The 20,501-nt window shown below is 35.2% G+C and overlaps 1 protein-coding gene across 2 annotated transcripts; it reads left to right on the top strand.

Moving 5' to 3' along the window:
* Nucleotides 1-1,236: 1,236 nt before the first annotated feature.
* Nucleotides 1,237-20,160, top strand: LOC132295143 (flowering time control protein FY). 2 transcript variants are annotated; one of them, XM_059793271.1, is made up of 18 exons: nucleotides 1,237-1,711; nucleotides 3,309-3,391; nucleotides 6,787-6,855; nucleotides 7,330-7,434; nucleotides 8,538-8,633; nucleotides 8,720-8,802; nucleotides 8,910-8,981; nucleotides 9,090-9,187; nucleotides 11,820-11,879; nucleotides 11,967-12,027; nucleotides 12,113-12,200; nucleotides 12,288-12,351; nucleotides 13,520-13,598; nucleotides 14,194-14,283; nucleotides 17,662-17,750; nucleotides 18,088-18,623; nucleotides 19,181-19,429; nucleotides 19,886-20,160. In XM_059793271.1, the coding sequence occupies exons 1-18, from the start codon at nucleotides 1,465-1,467 to the stop codon at nucleotides 20,000-20,002; spliced, it is 2,286 nt and encodes a 761-aa protein (XP_059649254.1). In that variant the 5' UTR covers nucleotides 1,237-1,464; the 3' UTR covers nucleotides 20,003-20,160. The 2 variants fall into 2 exon arrangements, with proteins under 2 accessions (XP_059649254.1, XP_059649253.1); XM_059793270.1 differs by having other exon boundaries at nucleotides 1,238-1,711; nucleotides 3,300-3,391.
* The last annotated feature ends 341 nt before the right edge of the window (nucleotides 20,161-20,501 follow it).

Genomic DNA, 20,501 nt, shown 5'->3' with positions numbered 1-20,501 from the left:
TATGGGGATTATGTTGATCGTAGTAGATAGCTCATAAACGAGTTATTGAGTCGAGTTCAAACTTGGCTAAATAAGGTCGAGCTTAGCTCGATCATGGTTTAGTCGGGCTAGATCGAGCTTGAACAATTACAAAAAAAGGGTTAAAATTACAAAACCTGTTGTACTTTCAAAATTGCATAAAATCTCCCCCCATAAATTAAAAAAAGTTATCAAGTTACCCTATATCAGACCCGTTAACTTGGTTTTGACTGACTTCTAGTAGCTTTAGGGAGGTAGCTAGGCGAAGGCCCAGCCATACGAATCAAACCGAACCCAAAAAGCGCGGCGGAAGAGTGAGTGACCATTTAATTTGTTGAATTGAATAAAATGCCTAAAGTAAAGGTACAGATTGAGTGAGAGAAGGGCATTATTGAAAGGACATCGTCTTTGTGCGGGAAGCTAGCAATGAGAAATGATAAAATTGATCTTATTATTTAATGTTAAATTAAAATATTGAAAAATTATTATTTTAAATTATAAAAATAATAAAGGCCCATTAAATAAAATAAAATTGCAAAATTGATCTTGCTATTTTTAAATTACAAAAATAATTTAAAAAATTATTATTATGATTTTAATTTAACATTAAATAGTAAGGTCAATTTTATCATTCCATAACTAAGTTAATAGATCAATCACTCATATGAGGACAACTTGATAACTTTTTTTAGTTCATGATTTTTATTTATTTTTAAATCTACTGGGATTTTTATGCATAATTTTGAAAATACATGGGGATTTTGTGATTTTAACACTTACAACAATAAGTTGAGCCGAGCCTGAGCACATCTAAGCTCTGCTTGCCTTAGCTCGGCTTATTTATAGTCCTAGAGATGTGTAAACGATTTCGGTCTTTTGTAAACGGGTTGTGTCTTTATAAACGGGACAATCCAACTTGATCTTTTACCCTGAAATTTCATAAAAGTGATTTCCAAAAATGTTGCCCAGAAGAATGGATTTTACAAATTTTTATATAAAAAAAGGTCAATTGGGTCATGATTTGTTGAACCAACTTGTTCTAACCCGACCCACAAAATTTTTATATGATTTGAAGGTTGAAATTTCATAAATATATAAAGAATTTTTAAAAAACTATTTGAAGAATAGCAATTAAAATGATGTATCAAGCGGTTTTGTCAATCTAGTACTTATACTTTCGTCCTACTTGAATAGCAATTAAAATGGTATTTGTATTTCTATTGCCAAGCCATTGAAACTGGTATATAGTAGTTTATAAAAGGGCTCGTTCTGGCAGCACTAACGGCTGCTCTGGCAATAGCTACATTCACCCCCAATTTCCCATAGATTATAAATCTAAAACCCTAAAAACCACACTACTTCTGTACCTTTCGCATTCCCGCTATTTTCTGTCAGGAGATTCTCAATCCTACTACTCCTAGGGTTTTCTCTGTCCTCTCTGTAACGATGATGTACGGTGATCAACATCATCACCATCTTCAGCAGCAGCAGCAACCACCACACCCGCAACATCCACCGCCGCCGCCGCCGCAGCAGCAGCAGCAGCAGCAGCATCAGCCAATGATGGGCGAGTATCCGAGGGGGCCGCAACAGCCACCGCCACCGCCGATGATGCGACAGCCCTCTGCTTCTTCTACCACTCTCAACGCACCAGAGTATCACCACCAGCCGCCTGCTCAACCCCCTTACGATGGTAATCTCTCTCCTCCTCCGTATTGTATTAATCACAATTTCACAATTTTGTTTGCTTTTCCTACATTCTAACGGCATGGTTATTTTTGGAGCAAATTCTAATGGGAATACATTTGTTGTGTTAATGTGAATGTACATTTAAAAATTTAATAAAATTGGTTCTTGGCTTGAACGCATTAACTTGTAGAACCTCTATGTGTATGTGATTTGAATACTTTAGAAGACAATGTAAATAGTTTATGTGATAAGATGGGACTGAGCGAACTTTAAACTTCATGCTGAATCTTATTGTTGAAGCCAGTTTTCAACAAAATCTGCTCCGTGGATCAAAATTTCCCACATAACAGGTAGATATTGAATGAGGGAAACTATAGGAAACTTTTGTTGAAGGATCATGAAATTATTTATCTTACACATTGGCCGTGATTTTCATGGCATATTTATAACACTTGGAATTTTTCCCTTGTTGTGATGATTTCTTGTGCATAAACCTTCTAGAGATGGTTGTTATATTCTTCCTACCGGGACTTTGCCTCAGCCACGATTTTGCAGTTACCCAAAGAATCAAATGGGGAATTCGGAGTTGTTGAATTGCTTATTTGGAGACAATCTTGTTTATGTATATGAAGTGTTTGATGAATTGTCTGTTAGGATTTCTTTTGAGGATTTGATGTAGTTTGGGGCTCGATATGTATCATGTTTTATATCTCATGTGTAGGAATTCTTGTGATGATACGTGTTATTCGTAATAAGGGCTATAACAATTTTGCGTTGCTACATTAAAAGTTTGAAACCCATTAACAGAAGCTGACCATGCACTCTCAACTACTTGCATGTATGTGGAATGCAACCCTTCCTCTTGCTTTCATTAAATGCCAGTTTTTTTTAATAAAAGATATGATAAATGGTACTTGTTACCTGATATGTTCCTTATTAGAGGCATATCGTTAACTTATGCAAGGTAAAGATTACATGTGATAAAAGATGGTAAGATTAGGACACAATCCAATCAATGTTTATTGGAAATATGAGGAAAAGGAAGCAGTAAATGTTTGATATTCAGATTTAGGAATGTCAATGCCGATGGATAAGAAAAATTGGCTGATGAATTCGATAGTCCATTTGACCCTATGCTGACTAACCATTGTACAAACTGATTGACATAATGATAGAAATTACTCTGAATTTGAGTATAATAGACAACCCAATCAAAGTCGGTTTGAAACTTTAGGAAGAAGAAACAGCAAATGCCAAATATAGAGATCTCGCAATAGCTGCTTTCATAAATAGCCATGGGTGACTGTCCCATGGTTAACTATAAAATTCAGTAGGTCACTAGATCTTATGCTTTAATTAATGTAATATAACCTGAGCCAGAGTTCTTAATAGTGTTGTTATTGTGGGTGTTAAAGGCAGTAGATTTACTGTGTGATACATATGAGGGAAGGAAGAGGTTGACATTTTTGAGTTGGTACATTCTCCTTGTATATATTGTATTTCACGTAATGCATTTCATCCTATGAGACTCCAGTGAACTTGCTAATTGTGTTTTCTATTTTTTTTTTCTTTCCTTCAAATGCATGTTAAAGCTCATGCAGACAGTTTTGCTGCAAAAAGAATGAGAAAGATTGGTCAAAGGAGGACCGTTGATTATACTAGCACCGTGGTGCGATTTATGCAGGTAATACCATGCCCTGCTTTAAATGTTTCTACAATTAGTTCTTGTAACATGTTGGTAAGAAGTGGCATATCTTTTGAAATCCTATATTTGTTTTTTGATGCTGCAAGTGCCATTTTAGACAATGCTATATTTTACTGGGTCTCCTTTATATTACATGGCTTCCACTGCTTCAGAAATTATATGAAATTTCTATTACATCCAGTTTTTTATTTATAAAAAGAAAAAGGATTTATCAAAAAAAAAAATGAAATAATATGAAATTTAGAGCTAATGAAAACCAGCCATTATAAATGTTTGATTTTCTAATATATATATATATATATATATATATATATATATATATATATTTTCAATGGTTAAAAAGAAAATAATAATGGTTTAGAAGTTCGACAAAGCATTTGTCTTTGTTCACTATAAAACATGTTAGGTGGGATTTTTGACCATGGCATTTAGATTTAAATTTCTAACTTAAGAATTGAGAATGCTTAAAATTTGCCTTGCCCCAAAAAATAAAAAAATTGCCTTTAATTGCAAATTTTTGTCTCCTTCTAGAGATTTAAGCATATGTACATATTCAATATAACTAGGAAAATACACGTGCTATGCATGTGGTGAAATAATAATTGATGAAGAATGTGAAAGAAAAAAAATGTCATATAGCAACATTTTATACAAACTCATGTGCTCAAGTGACTCATTCAACATTTAAATAAGCATATAAATTGAATTATACATAATTAAGTAGATGGAAACTCAACATTCTCCTATATTGAACTGTTTTCTTTTTATTTTTCTTTTGACACTATTTCTCATGTAGAAAAATAATAGAATATGGCTATTGATATTTGTTTGTACACACAAACACAATAAGAGGACCTTTGTAATTTTATTTTTATTTTCATGATAGATAAATCAAGTCCTGTAGCTCATAATTCACTGCATTTGTTATTACAACATCATTAAGCTATGCAAATATTAGTAAAACTAGCTAAATCTATATTTAGACTAAAAGACTTGATATTTTAATGGTTTTCTTGTCTTAATTTTCTTTTCTCAACTTTCTCACTTTCCAAGCAGAGCCCAGTACACAAAGTACAGAGCGAGAATTTTCGATAATCAAATTATATGACTATAATAAAGTCGAATAAAGGGGTGCAATCTCATTCGACTTTTGCCACAATGAGTTTGCTAAATTGGTACCTGTAATGATTATTGGCAAATGGGTTTGACTCCCTGTTCGTTAGTTTATCTAATTAGTTTGGTTTAATGATACCGACAAGCAATGCGCAACCTGATATGTGTTGTGCAAACATGTTATACATAATGCAATGTGGACTATTATTTAATTCTTATCTTTAATTTTTTTTGCTGTTGGGGCAACAGAGATTGTGGCTATCTGTGGACTTTTGCATCCTATTAGCATATGCATCTGCCACAACAAGAATTCAAAGTCCAATTGTCATTTCGGGATAAAAATGACCTCATATTGTCTCTGAGTGGTTTATTTCAGTTCATGTTATAAAATTATAATGCCTTGTGGAAAAATGAACTAATGCAATATCATCTCACTACCATTGGTTTGAGACATGCCTTAACCATCACCAAATGCCTATTGATCTTTGCCCTTTCCTTTGCTACTTCTTTGGTGAATGCGTTTTTGTCAGCGAGGATATTAAAAAAAGTACCTACTATAAAAAATATCAGCGAGGATATCAGAGAATCCTTCTTTCTGGGAATTTAATGTCTTTTTTCTAGGGTGAGCGGAAGGAGTACAGCGGGTCAATTTTTTAGGACATTTTGCCATTTCATTAGTTGAAAGAGATCTGTTATGTTTTTCTGTTTTTTCTTATAAGTATAACCATTGAAATAAACAAATGGTTAGTAGATCTTGATATGATGTTGTCCCAGCTTAGGGACTGGGTTGATGGATAGCTGGTTAGTTCTAGTGGTATCTTCTCTACTTTCCACGTGGATGAGGGTTTAAATCGCTGTAATGGGCAACTGTGGTTGTGTGCATGTATCTTACTTACCCAAAAAAGGACTTACCATATTGCGCAAAAGTTAAAATAAAATATTACTTTAAAAAAATTAATCCTATACTTTTGTTGAATGATGTAGAACTTCAAAAGTATAGTGTATGTCTTACATGCATATGTGCAAATTCTTTGATTTGTTACGTGTGTAAAATGCTTACATTTGCATGCATATATAATTCTTTTGATAATATTGCCTATACATGCTTGAATTATATGCTTTAATGTCATGTTACACGTACAGTGTGCTTTGAATTTTGTATTTGTAAACATAATGTTTTGATGCCTAAGGTGCTGTTGGATTACTCAATAAATTAAGGGCATTAAGTGAGCTTGATATGCAATGTGTGTATCACTTAAAAAATGGGTTTCACATAAAATGGGGTAAAATTTAAATCAAGGGAGATTTTACTTATCAAAGTAAGTGCGCAATTACAATTAGCACTTCAACCTGATCTTGAACTGGTACGGCCCGATCACAACGTCAAGTGAATTTACCTCCACCAGCTGCCTTATTTTTCTCTCAAAGGGAAAAGGGCTAGGCTTAGGTTCTCTCTTGCCACCGATAACGAGAAAGGAGAAAATTCGCCTAAAACCGGCCCTCCCGATGACTGATTGTTAACACATGATTGCCAAAACTGCCGGGTCAAATTGTTCATGGGCAACCTGGAATTTCTACTAAGGGCTATGGCAGGTTTTCATGATAAGTTATCTAATAAACATGAGAACTTTTGAAAAAGTAGACATGTCACAAGTGGCTCATCAGTCTTACCGTCTGGGGTGGTCTGTGTTAGATGGCAGTGGTTCTGAAGAATCAAGTATAAGCTGAAATTCTTTATTGTCAGGAATAAAATAAGAGTTTGAATCCTGACTTGCAGCAAAGACAAGCCAAAGTCAGTTTAATAGTCTTTTAAAACTTTAACAACTATCAATAATATTCCAATGTAAGTTTTTTGGCAAGCATCCATTAGAAAGTTATTGGTGCTGTTATTCCTACCATTTATTTATTTACTACATCCCCCACTTAGAAGCTGTTTATCTTCTTGTGTCTACAATTGATGGTTATTTCTATTTGGAACTTCTTTCATCAATCATTACATGTTAAAGCTATTCATTTTTTTTTTTTAATTAGAAAATGATATTGAATATTTGCTCTTTCCATTGGTATCTTCTAATATCTTATTATAGTCCTTTTCTGGCAATCGGAGAAAAATATGCATTCATTTCTATTTTCATTCTGATTTTTAATTTTTAGATGCATCCACTTTTCTTTAATTTTTTTGTTTTTGGTCTTGTAATCTTGTGAGTATTCTTGGGGGTAACTTGAAATCTTGACAATCTTGTATCAATATTTTTCTGCAGATTCGTATGTGGCAGCGGGATGCAAGGGACAGGACAGTATTGCAACCTACTCCAGCAGCAGCAATTGATGTTAGTTAACACCATTATATTCAATTTTATTTTGTATAGAACATGACAATGTTTTAGTTTTAATAAAACATTTTCTTCTCTTGTACATGGATCCTTTTATGGCTGGAAACTGCAATTAGAGTACTTCCTCTGTCCAATATTAGATGTCCCTTTTTGGGAGTATATTTGTAATGGGACATTTAATTATTGCATTGTCTCCTTTGAAAATTACTAAGTTACCCTTTCAAGTTTGAATATATATATCATGAAGTTTGAATTTTTTTAAAAGTTTTAGGGTATTTTATTGAAAGATGTGAAATGTGTTGTTTGAATTTGGAGTGCGGACAAGTATTTTGGGACAACCCAAAAAAGAAAGATGGACAACTAAATTGGGACGGAGGGAGTAGTATTTTAATCACTTCCATTGATCAGCTTCGCGATTCTTTGTATCTTTGAGGACTTAGTTTCTCTCTTTTATGTTGATCATATGTGCAGATGTTGCCAGCGGTTGCCTATTCAGATAATCCTTCTACAAGCTTTGCCACAAAGTTTGTTCATACATCGCTAAACAAAAATCGTTGTTCGATTAATCGGGTTTTGGTGAGTTAGATTAAAATTTTAAGACCAATGTATATGCATGTGTGTGTGTATTGTTTTTCTTGTATTCTGTTCTAGTCCCCCGCCTGCTTAATCTTCCAAGTTGTTTCTACCATGGCCTGCCTCATTCAAGTGCTTGTGTGTGTATCTGGAGTTTTTATTTATTTATTTCTTTATTCGTAGTATGACTTAATTTGCCAAATTTAGCCATGACATGGATGCATATTAGTGATTGTTTTGGAAAAAATTTGAATATGCCATTTTGCATATTAGAGTAATAGAACAGTTGGGAAGGGCAGTGGGATGGTAAAAAGTCATGCCTCTAACCTGATTTACTCTTCTCAAGGTTGCTATATGTGACTTATCTGTTGGTAGGCTTCATATCCAAGAAAGAGGACTACCAATGATCAACGCAAACCACATGATTAACTCTCTACCAAATTCAATAAAAATTAATTGTTGTTATGCTGTTTGGTTATTTAAACCCATGACATCGTGTGACCAAATAGGAAGTTTTTACTACTGACATAACATGACTTTGAATGAGACCAATTTCATGGTAGGTGGGAATATTTCTTGAATCGTAACTTTGTGGTTGATCGATTGATTGTTGTACTGTTGTACCATATACATGATTTTGATATGTCTTTAAATTGAGCTATGGCAAATAGTTATTAAAGTAATTAGCCTGGTGATGCACTATCCCTTTCATTTAACTTAGTTTTATTTCATAAAATATTTGAAATAAATTAATATCACATCAATATTTAAGTTAATTTTTCCAGTTGGCACTACTGTTGCATTTTGTGGAGAGAGAGCTGGGCAAAAACCCGCTGTGGGGGTTTCAAGATTGTTATAAGGAATGAAATAGTTCAATAACTCAACCCCTTGTGGGTTTTCAATAATGATAAGTTTGAGTGTTTGGGTATTCATTTTTATCAATTTACAGTCTGATCTTTGTGGTTAGTTTTTGCTACTATGTATGAGAAACATTATATTTCTACATTTTCATGTAGTATTTGTTACTGTGGAAATTATTTCAGGGCATGCCTTAATCTGATTTCTATTATTCTAACGTGTGCTATCTTGTCTTTGTTAAAACAAAGTGGACTCCCTCTGGGAGGCGTCTTATTACAGGCTCTCAAAGTGGGGAATTCACTCTTTGGAATGGTCAGTCATTTAATTTTGAAATGATTCTGCAGGTATGCAGTACCACATGGTACCTTCTTCATTTCTTCAATACTGAGAATTTAAATTGTTATATGTTAGAATATGTATCAATTTGCAGGCTCATGATCAAGCAATCAGGTCTATGGTTTGGAGTTACAATGAGAACTGGATGGTCACTGGTGATGATGGGGGCTCAATAAAGTAAAAATGATTCTATATATTTTTGGTCAACTTTATTTAGCATTTCCTTTTGTTTTGATTAGCAAATCAATTTATTTTAATAATGTGTGTATGGCGGCAATTGGTAGGTACTGGCAAAACAACATGAATAATGTGAAGGCCAATAAAACCGCTCATAAAGAATCAGTCCGTGACTTAAGGTAAATATTATTATTTCTGATGGAAGTGGCTTAAGGGTGCATATTTAGATCCTTTTGTGAACTTACTCCACGAAGCATTTCATATATAAATATAAATTTTCTGAACAGCTTCTGTAGGACAGATTTGAAATTTTGTTCTTGCTCCGATGATACTACTGTAAAGGTTTGGGACTTCGCTCGGTGTCAAGAAGAGCGCTCATTGGCTGGTAATGTTCCCTGAATAGTCAAATTGGTTTGAGAATAAATTTGTTTCCCCTAATCTCTATTGGTACCTGATACCAACAATGTTATTCAGAATTTACATGTCATATTTTTCTTTTTTATTTATTTTTAATTTTTATTTTAAACTCAGATAAATATGGAACACAAAGGGTTGGTTGTGTTTGGTTTCTTTGTCAATGTTATAGTGTAATTGACTTGGCAATTCTAAATATGGTTTCAGTATGTGTCAGTGGAAATATGTCAACATATGCATAGTTATCTCAGTTGGTTGAGGTTCAGTTGGCTTCTTAATTTCCTTTTTTCAATTCAAATTTATCTCTCTTTCTCTCTTATTTATTTATTTATTTGTTATTATCATTATATTCTTTTTTGGGGTGGCGGGGGATATAGGGATTGTTTACTCGTGCCATCGTATTTCCTTATGTAATTGTTATATTCACTAAGCATTTTACGTACTAAATTGAATTAGTACAATATTTCATGGATCAAGAAATTGGTTTCAAACAAATAAATGAGTGCGTCTCTGGCAACAACTTCTTGGGCAGTTCTGTGAGGCTAATAGCTTTATGGGTTGGAAATTGGAACTCAACCAGAAATACTGTGAAAAAAAATATTGTAATCATACAATGGTAAAGGTTTATGTGATTCCAACTTTGTGGGGTCTATTTGTGGAGACTGTTAGCTTGTCAGGTTGCTTTTCTAATTCCCCCTCAATCAACAATCTGGATCACATGATCTAAAAAACGGTACACTTTCATTCTACAATGCTCATAACCACTCTCGACATAAATGACTGAGTCCATGTAACATAGGAATTTGCCAAATTGAAGTTTTCTTATTTCTGGAACTACTCTCTCTATGCAAGGCTAAATAGAATGTGTACATTGATGGCAGATAAGACATATTACATCGTCAATCCCTGGGCTAAATGGAGCAATAGTCATAACACATTGATTGCGAATAAGATATCATTTTGTTGATCTCTGGGCTAAATGGAGCGATAATCGTAACACATTAAAGGAGCTACCCAAAATAGGATATACATATGTTTTTTTGTCCTTGCATGGTTAATTTAAACAGAAAATGCATCCGTAAAAAATAATACAATTATATTTTGAAAGGAAGTTTGATATATCATAGTTCGGATGAAAACGTTTTCAAAATAACATGTTATGTATTTATAACTACCTATTTTATTCTGACTCCTGAAAATATATTCTATTTGTGCTGCATGAGCCTACACTTTTTTTACGTTCAATGGTAAGTGGTTTACCTTCTGGTAAAGTTCTGCATACCACATTGTATCACTTCCTAAAAACACCTAGTTTGATTTAATAGTATGGAGCTTCTTGTATAGAACTTGAAGGAGATTCTTGCAAGCTTTTTATATATTGGTGTGGGTGGTCCGTAGGATTTTAAGAGGGTATACTTCTTCTGGGGATTTTCTTTTTTAAGAAGTGTATGTTTTTGTTATATGCTTGGTGAGCTTATTATTATTTTTTGATAAGTAAGAAAGATTTCATAAAAGACGCTCAAAAGGGGGGTGCTCCCACAGGATACAAAAGCCGTCCAGGAAGACACTATAACTTTAAGCTATTCACAAAGTCCAAAAGACAATCCATAGAATTACAATCCCACCCATTGACCCAAAAGAATAAAGAAGACAGAATATTGTATTTAAGAGACCAAATAGGAGACTCCTCTCCCTCAAAGGATCTCCTATTCCTCTCGCGACACAGCCCCCACCAAATACAAGGGGGAGTAGTCCTCCAAGTAGCTTTGACTCGTTTCTCCACTATACACCCTTTCCAAGCCTCTAACATGTCCACTGTGGATTTTGGAAAAACCCATGGTAGACCATAAGCCACCAAAAACATTGACCAAACATCTCTTGCCACCGAGCAATGAAGGAGAAGATGGTTCACAGATTCACCTGACTTCTTACACACGCAGCACCAGTTAACCATAATCTGACGTTTCCTTCTAAGGTTGTTAATAGTAAGGATACTTCCCAGGGCAGTAGTCCGCGAAAAGAATGCCACTTTCAAGGGAGCTTTCGTCCTTCAGATGGCTTTCCAAGGGAAAGTGAGGCCAGGAAGCTCAAACACCCCTTTGGAGGTGGCAAGGTGCCCATCCACACCATCTCGTCCATGCCCACCCCAACCACCACCTGGCAATAAATAAGGCTAGGAAGTCTGTAACCTCCAAAAGTTTCCAGTCATGGAACTGTCTACGGAGCTGCACATCCCAAGTCACCCTCCCATTATCGAGTCAATAATAGTCAACAACCACAGCATGCCTATTCACAGCAATCCTGAAACTTTTCTTTTTAATAATTCTTCCGGCTTATTTCTTCAAAAGTGAATAAAATATCATTGTCATAATAAAGTTACATGTAGCATGTTAGTATTTTACTCTTTCTTAACTTGTCCTTTCCCTTTTGGCGTAAATTATAATCTTTGGTTATACAAGAAAGTCACTATTGTATATAAAATTTTGTTACTCAAATCTTTTACAAATTGAGGGAGTTGATAGCGGCCTTTATTAGTTTTACAATGGCTAAAGTGTGAATCAGCTAACCTAAGGGTCCATGATATGTGGTTTGTACTCAGGCAGGCCATGGTTGGGATGTGAAAAGTGTTGACTGGCATCCTACAAAGTCTTTACTAGTTTCAGGTGTGTGGTTCTGCGTCTATTTTGTTAGCTTCTTTTCTAATAAGTTGTCAGTGCCATACTTATTGCTACTTGCATTGGTCGCCTTAGGTGGGAAAGACAACCTTGTGAAACTTTGGGATGCAAAGTCTGGGAGAGAGCTTTCTTCATTGTTAGTACAAAACTTCAACTTTTCAAACTTGTAGTTTCCTTTTTGTTATTTTAACCTTTTTAACAAGTTATTCTGCTGCTTGCAGTCATGGGCACAAGAATACTGTTCTTTGCGTCAAATGGAATCAGAATGGTAACTGGGTGCTCACTGCTTCAAAGGATCAAATCATCAAGGTGGGCAACTTAATGCCTTCCTTTCAATCTGTCATTCAAATTGAAACTGTTTATTCTATATGTTCATGGTATTCACTGCATGTTCAGCTTTATGACATAAGGGCTATGAAGGAGCTTGAATCTTTTCGTGGGCACCGGAAGGATGTGACTGGTTTGTGATATCTTATTAACAATTGTGCTTTATTTGAGATGGAGACTGTAGATAAATATGTAGTTTTAATTTATTGTTCATATTGAATTGTGTTTCAAGGTAATGGATCAAATTTGATATGCAGTTTGGATAGAGGAATTTAAGATCGCTGCATTCATTCTTTCCTTTCTTGCATTCTAGTCACACCATACACCTTAAAATATTATTGATGTAATAATTAATTTGCTGATTGCAAACTTTCTAAGATATTTGATGTATGGACTTTATCCTTCTACAAACTTTAATACAAGTAACCATTATTTCTCAAACGAAGAAAAAAACAAGAAATATAAAGGAAATTGATACAGGAAAGAATTCAAAATGGCTAAATCTCTTTATTTTTTGGTAAATCAAATTCGGTTCCAACTAAAAACTACTGTTTCCATCATTCAGAAATGCACATTTATGGTCTATAACATTGTGAAAGCAAGAGAAAAAAACTGACAAGGGAACAGTAACAGCATATTCCAATCTACTTGGTTTGATATGGTAGGGACTGCATCCTAGAGCAAGGATAAATAGAGCGCCTCTGTTAAAAAGTGAAGAATGAATCAATCTGATGGGCTTGTAAACTATATATAAACCCAGACTCATACTTGATTACAATTTCCAACATTGGTTGGCCTACAATAGGACTTTTATAGTTAATAAAATTAATTATCATAGAGTTGATATACCATAGAATCCAAAAGATGATGCCAACATTACAACCTATAATGTAGCTTGCTTTGGCACATAGAACAGAGCAGGTGTGCTACATGTAGCCCAAAAAGTGCGTCAAGGAACTTCCGAAAGGAATAGCTTTCTTTTTATATATATTTCATCAGCAAATTTCTCATGTTTCCCCTTTATATATAATTCAATCTTGGTAATGTGTGGACCAAAATTACAAAGTCACTTGTATATGCCGGATCTTATTCCGCTATGATTTTGTTTCTGAATTCTTTTGAAAGGAATAGCTTTCTTTCTATGTATATTTCATCAGCAATTTCTCATGTTTTCCCTTCGTATATAGTTCGATCTTGGTAATGTGCGGACCAAAATTACAAAGTCACTTGTTTATGCCGGATCTAATTCTGCTATGATTTTGTTTCCAGATTCTGATACTTATGTTACCTTTTATTTTTAGCATTGGCATGGCATCCATTCCATGAAGAATATTTTGTGAGTGGTAGTTTTGATGGATCAATTTTCCATTGGCTAGTCGGGTAATTTCTCTTTCTGATTCAATTGGCTTTGTTTACTTTGGTGCAACATATTAGAAGTATTTCCTATTTCATTTAATAAATTTCATATTACACATTGCATCTTGTTCCACTTAAGCAGCTGTTGAAATTATTATTTACCATTATGCACCAAAAAGAAATAAAACACACACACACACAGACACACACACACTGATTGGTATCTTTATTTCTCATTCTTTCTCATTCAAATCTATATCCGTAGAATCCAGTATATCATAAAAATGAAATTGGTTGAAGTTTATTGTATAGAACCTTTCAACGAGACAGTGTTTTTTCAACTCTCTCATAATGGAGTTTATTCCAAACATATATGCCATGGTTCCTTATTTCGACAGGGTACAAATATCTAAATTTGATATTTTTATATACTTTTTCAGACCTATTGCTGATACTAAGTAGTAGTCAAAAATTTGTATCCATTTTTCATGATATTATGCATGGATCATGGCGAATTCTTCAGAAAAAGAAAAGAAAAAAAATTAAAGAAAACATTGCATTTTTTATGTTGGGTTCTCTGTTATTCATTTTGACCACTAAATGATATTCTACTGCACAGGCATGAAAATCCCCAGGTTGAAATTCCCAATGCTCATGATAATAGTGTTTGGGATCTTGCATGGCATCCCATTGGATACATTCTTTGCAGGTAAATTAGTCTTCTTAATCTCTATGATAAATTTTCTATTTTTAAGAAAAAAAACTTGTTGAGTTATTGCTTTATACAATTTTATAAGTAAATGTTATTTTGTGATCGCCTACTTTGTTAACTGGTCACTTTACCGTTTAATTTATGAACTCGCCCCTAGTTTGTGTTAATGCTACAATCTTGCTATTGTTTTGAAGCTAGTTAACTAAATTTTAATAGGTAAAGTTTGCTGCCTTGCATTGAGTAGCAAGAACAAAACTGCTGCCCATTTTTGTGTATCTGTGTTTTTCTTTTTATTTATTTATTTTTCTGAAGTTCTGTTCATCATTATCATAACCTGAAAAAGAAAGAGTTGGAAAAATTGATATGTAAGAACCCATGACCAAGAGAACTCACCAATAAGCTCTTGCGTTTTTAGTACGAGTCTGGTCCAGTTAAGTGTGAGGTTCTGTGTCCAAGTCTTCGGATGGAGTTGTTTTATGAATAGAAGAACAGAAACTTTTGGGATTATATAATGATCGTATTACAACCTATATTATTTTGCCAGCCATTAGCTGTTGGGAGATGTGGATATCTTCTGCCTCCATCATCTGATTTGTTTATCACCTTGGTGACCTAATTTCCACCTTTCTTATGCATGAGTGGGATTAAATATAATCAGTGGTCACTGGTTGAGGTGACGATACTGATACATAGGTGCTTCATTTTTATCTCTACATGCCAGGTACAAGTATACAACCTATATACTTTTGGGTTTACTCCGCTTTTGGGCACTTTTAATGATATCTTACTCATCAAAAAAAAGAAACATAAAATCAGTGTTTTTTGCTTCGGACTATGCATTGTAGCGAAGCAAAACATGGAAGCGTGCTTGGTAACATTTGCTGCGATTTGAATAGTATCAAAACGTTTCCAAAAAAGAGGCCAAACCTGGAAGCACCAAATTGGTGTTTCCGGTTGCTTCCGCACTATAGCAAAACAATGTAATGATGAACAGTTCCCCCCACCCACACCCACACCCAAAACACCCACATACATACACACAAAAAATTACCTCTTAAATGACCTTTTAAACTAGCCATTTTATTTTTCAAACTTGCAACACTTCTTTACCAAGACATGTTTTCATGAGCAAAAATCTTGCAACAAATATAATGTTACCAAACACGCTTCCAATTACTATTGAACACACTCCACAACAGAAATGTTATTTCTGTTTCGGGTCAAAACAAAAACACGAAGCAACAGCGGCTGCCAAACACGGCCTTAGTTAACATGTCATTGAGCACTATAAAAATACAAGAAATCTATTTTATACTTTTTAACAATTTCTTTTCTTTCTGAAATATATCCCATCCACATGTCCTTGGTTCCTTTCTTTAGAGGTTTCTAATAAGCTGAGACTTGATGCCCTTGGCACCTTGACATTTCCTGTCTTGTTTCATAGCATTTCCTCATTTCATCCATCTTCTTTTATCTTAGTTTTTGGTTGGCTCAAAGTTATGTTTGTTTGCAAAGAAATCCAACTTTCCAGCATAGTTTGGTCTGTCTTTTGTTTCCTATTCATTTATTTATTTATTTTTAAATTCCCTTTGGAGTACAATTAACTTCATGGCACACGCTGAATTTAAAGTAAATGTTGGTTTGATTGTGATTAAAGAGTATACATGATTAAAAACTATATCTTCTCCCTAAGATTCCTCGAGGAATTTTATTTTGTTTGAGAAATCAGTCAACTTAAAGCCTGCTGGATATTGATTTCATTTCTTTTTCTCCCCTTCTTTGTGTAGCTACCTTAGAGCTGTAGTCTTATAGGCTGTGTACCTTCTTGCATCTCAAGAAGGATTCTCTGCCTGCTTCTATTTGATGACCTTTCGTCCTTATACACATGCATATGTGTGCACTCACATGGTCACACATAGGGCATCAACCTGAAAAATGGTGTGCACATTAGTTTTTTTGAGTTTGAATTGGGGTGTCAAAAGATCGGATAATGAAATTTGATTTCCTTCATTGACCAAGTGATTATGATTACATATTGGACTTGAAGATCCCTCTGTAGGGAGCATCAAGTCTACGTTCTGTCTTATTCACATTTTATACTTCTCCCTCACGACAGTTGTTCCAATGTTGATCCAGGTTGCATCGTGTTAGGAGCAAAAATGCCCATGCTATAGCAAGAATAAGATTTTTTTCTTTTCTTCTATATTTTTTTTGGCGTCGTTATTTAACAGTTAATGATGATGAAGTTTCAATCAAGGACAGAGCCGCTGACATGGTTGTGGTATAACGAACAGGGGGTATTCGAGGGTTGCATTTCAATCATAGTCATTACATCGTGAATTTTTGTTTTTTGACCTCTCATGTCTTGGTTCAGTGCACTTTGATACCCAACTTTTAACTTCACAATCCTATGAACATGGATTTTAATAATTTTTATTAAATTTTGTTGAATGCTAAAGGTGATTTAATATGATTAATGGCCTCTATATAGAATTCTCAAGTCTCAGCAATAAAAACTTACTAATTTGTACTTTTTACTAAATTTATTGTCACAATTGCACTTACGTATATATGAAGAGTTACCAAATAAAAACTCACCGAGACATTGTTCTAGCATATCAATGTCATAAATGGGAGAAACAAAACCCTAGCATACATAAACCAGCTAAACTTTCTCATTTATGTCAGATTTAATTGGAAAAGCGGAAAACAGTTAAAAAGAAAAGAAAAGAAAAAAGAAAAAAAAAAAAAAAAACTTAAAAGCTTACACAGATTATTCCAAGTATCGGAAGGTTTTGATTCAAGATTTGGGCTCACAGCTTGTGAATCTTAAGCATTGGACGTTAGATCATACCTTTAGACTGTTTGGTGGGAGTGTAACGGTTTGAAGAAGGAAGACAGAAAAGTGAGGGAGAAATTAGGGTTTTAAACCCTAGGTGCAACATTGCCATTAGTGCGCTTTATTGGCTGAGACTCTGAGTTTCACTTGAAAAAGAGTTGCACTGATATATCGTTGGGACTTGATATCGTCTCTGGCCGAGTCTGTTATGACTAGGCTGATACATTGTGACTCCGTCGAATCTTGAAAAGTTGGTATCAACAGCAACAGATTTTATTACCATTGCCAATTACATTTTTCATTAGCGGCATAAGTGGAGCAGCATTGCATTCTAGTTTTTCTGTTCTTTTGGCTGTTTATAGCATCCTTGCAGTCCTGCAGGTTGTCCCTTTCCCTAGAGAATTTTTAGTTTGTATTTTGAATCAGATGTACTATTTTGGCTCTACTATGTATGGAATAGGAAAGTGTTTGGAGTGGTCTATTTTTCTTAGCGTCTATATAGATTAGGCCACTGAAACTGTATTGTTCTCGTGCAGCGGTAGCAATGATCACACAACAAAGTTTTGGTGCAGAAATAGGCCTGGGGATCCATCTCGCGATAAATTTAACATGGGCCACATCCAAGGTTTTTATTATTTCGTTGTGTTATTAGTTTTCTTTTTTTATTTTTCCGTCTCCATAAAGCTGTCAAGTTTAAATTTTCTGCAGCTCCAACTTGTAGGATTCTGTAGACCTGTGGAGTCTTAAGCACAGTATTCTGTTTCATGGAAAACTTGGTGTAATTTATATAAATGAGCTGGATCCGTTTTCCTCTTGTTTTTTGCATGCATCAGTGTACCCCTTGCAGTACTACCTGCATGTTACATTGCAAAGAGTGTTGAAAATGAGCTTCTGAACTGAGACAAATAAGCAGAATAATAGTGAACTTCTTTCATTTTATAAGCTGTTTTTCTTGTTACCAGGTTATGGTGAGCAAAACCCTGCTCTTGCTGGTCGCATGCCTGGTAATTTCCCCGGACCAGAGACCCCTACAACTCCTGGACCATTTGCAGCTGGGTTGACACGAAATGAGGGAACCATTCCGGGTGTTGGAGTTGCAATGCCTTTATCTATTCCATCTCTTGATTCATCAGCCCAGGGAGAGCAGAAGCCGTTTCTACAAGTCTCAATGCCTTCAGGAGCACCTCCTCTCCCGCCTGGTCCACATCCATCTCTTCTCGTTGCCAATCAACAGCAAGCATATCAACAAAATGCTCAGCAAGTCCAACAACAGCACCAGGCACTCCCACAGCAAATGTCCTCAATGCCTCTGCCACCTCAAAATTTGCCACAGCTACAACCACCATCCCATTTACCCCTGCTTCCACATCCTCATTTACCCCGCCCTCCGCCCCAGCTACCCCCACATGGTATGCCTTCAAGCATGCCATCTTCAGTGCCTGGATCTATGCCTTCATCAATGCCCACTTCACTTCAAATGCAGATGCCTGGTCCAATGGTACTAATTTGCTTTTAATTCTACTTGTATCAATTTTTCATAGTGCTATTCACTTGGTTGGGTGTCAATTCTAGTATCTCGTTTTACATTTTCTTTTCCCCCACATAGGGCCAGACTGATAATTTTAGAAAACACATGTTTGGAGATTCAGTTGCAATATTTCACGGTGATATTAAGGGCATATCCCTTGATATTATGCTGCTGCAAGCTGTGTCTGGAATACCATGACAAATTGGAGATGAACCTTGGGCTATCACACCTCAGACAATCTCCATATTACAGCTTGCACAGTTTTCTTTGTGCAAAGGTGACAAGGGATATGCTTGACATTCATGGCTGGGATGGTTGCTTTATTGGAACCTTAGTAATTCTTGTAGGTTTTTCATGGAATGACAGGCACATCCACCCGTGTTTTTTATTGATTAGGAACCGAACTGTAAAAGGAACTGGAAGAAACCCTTTCCCATCTTTCTTGGATAAACGATATTTATTAACCGCTATTGACATATATATATATATATATATATATATATATATATATTTCTCTTCACTTTCAGGGGATGCAAAGTACAATGAATCAGATGATTCGTCCATTGCCGCAGGGCCATTTTATGGGCATGAATCCCATGCACTCGGGATCCCTACCTCATGGTGGTGGTCCTCAAGTTGGAGGAATTCCAAATGGATTGCCAAATATGCAGGGCCCTTCAAATGCAAGTGGGAACCAAATGTATCCGCCAGGGGGTGCTTTCAACCGGCCACAAGGTGGACAGATGCCGTCAATGCCAGGACTTAATCCTTACCAGGTGAGATAATTTTTTTTATATGTAATTAAATTACTTAACAGAATCCGCAAGTACGAGGGTTCAGTTGTTGGGCACTACCAATTCCATACTTATATGGTGACTGGACTAGTTTGCATCATGTTTAACACTATGTTTTTATTTATGTCCGCAATTCATTAGATTGTTTTCTTTGTGGAATTTTTATTTTTATTATGTATCATGTATATTTCATGTGCATGGGCTTGTTTTGTCTGTGCTAGCAGTTTCAAAACTATGTGTTTTCTTGTCAGTGATACTTGCCAGTATGAATATTATCTACATCCTTTTCACTGAGCTTCCATTGTTGGCAGTGTTGAATATATTATATTGGTGCATATACAGAACTATTTTATCAATTTTTACATTTTATTTCATGGTTGCGTTTGCAACTACATTTATTCAGCTGAAGCTAATGGGTCATAATGTTTCTTGTTGCAGTCTGGGAATCCAAATGCCACTGGCATGGGGACAATGCCATCAAATTTCGGTCTTCCATCTGGGGTTCCGCCCCCGCTCCCTCCAGGTCCCCCACCACATGGCCAAACACAGCAGTAGAGACCATGTATATTAGTTCCCCCCTCTCCCCCCTCCTGTTCATCCTAGGTGGAAAATTCTTTACTCAGTTGTTTTGCTTGTGCAACTTATTTTAAAAACTAAGCAGCTTTCATTTTTTGTCTTTATATATCAAAATGTTGCATATTGTGATGTGGATATGTTTCTTTGTTGACTGGTTATGTGTATGAAATTAGAATTTACTTTGAAATTCAGAAATCTCAATTCTACAAATGTAATTTCAAAAAGTTGATTTGAGATTTCCGAATTCACTTGAAATTCAATACTCTCAGTCTTTTCATGCTCTCTTTCTTTCTTTAAATCAGGCTCTCTCTAAACTGCCGATTCCACGGTGAATCGATACGTGCTTTCCACTACGAGTATACACTCTAATGGGAAGTACCATAGGACATTATGAAACTTGATGATGTTTGGATGAAACCTTTTTTGATTTCCTAATTATATGAATTGATATTCTTTGCTTGCTTGTCTATCCTTTTCT

The sequence above is a fragment of the Cornus florida genome, unplaced genomic scaffold (genome assembly GCF_030987335.1).
Source record: "Cornus florida cultivar Cherokee Brave unplaced genomic scaffold, ASM3098733v1 CherokeeBrave_3.0.0_Hap2_Chr02, whole genome shotgun sequence".
NCBI classification, from domain to species: domain Eukaryota; kingdom Viridiplantae; phylum Streptophyta; class Magnoliopsida; order Cornales; family Cornaceae; genus Cornus; species Cornus florida.
Note: the sequence above shows the minus strand (reverse complement) of the source record. Positions and strands in the feature narration are given on the sequence as shown.

Coding starts and splice junctions, on each gene's coding strand:
- LOC132295143 (XM_059793270.1), top strand. CDS start 1,465: ATGATGTACGGTGATCAACATCATCACCATCTTCAGCAGCAGCAGCAA. Junction 12,201..12,287: donor CAAAGGATCAAATCATCAAG/GTGGGCAACTTA, acceptor CTGCATGTTCAG/CTTTATGACATAAGGGCTAT. Junction 19,430..19,885: donor CAGGACTTAATCCTTACCAG/GTGAGATAATTT, acceptor TTCTTGTTGCAG/TCTGGGAATCCAAATGCCAC.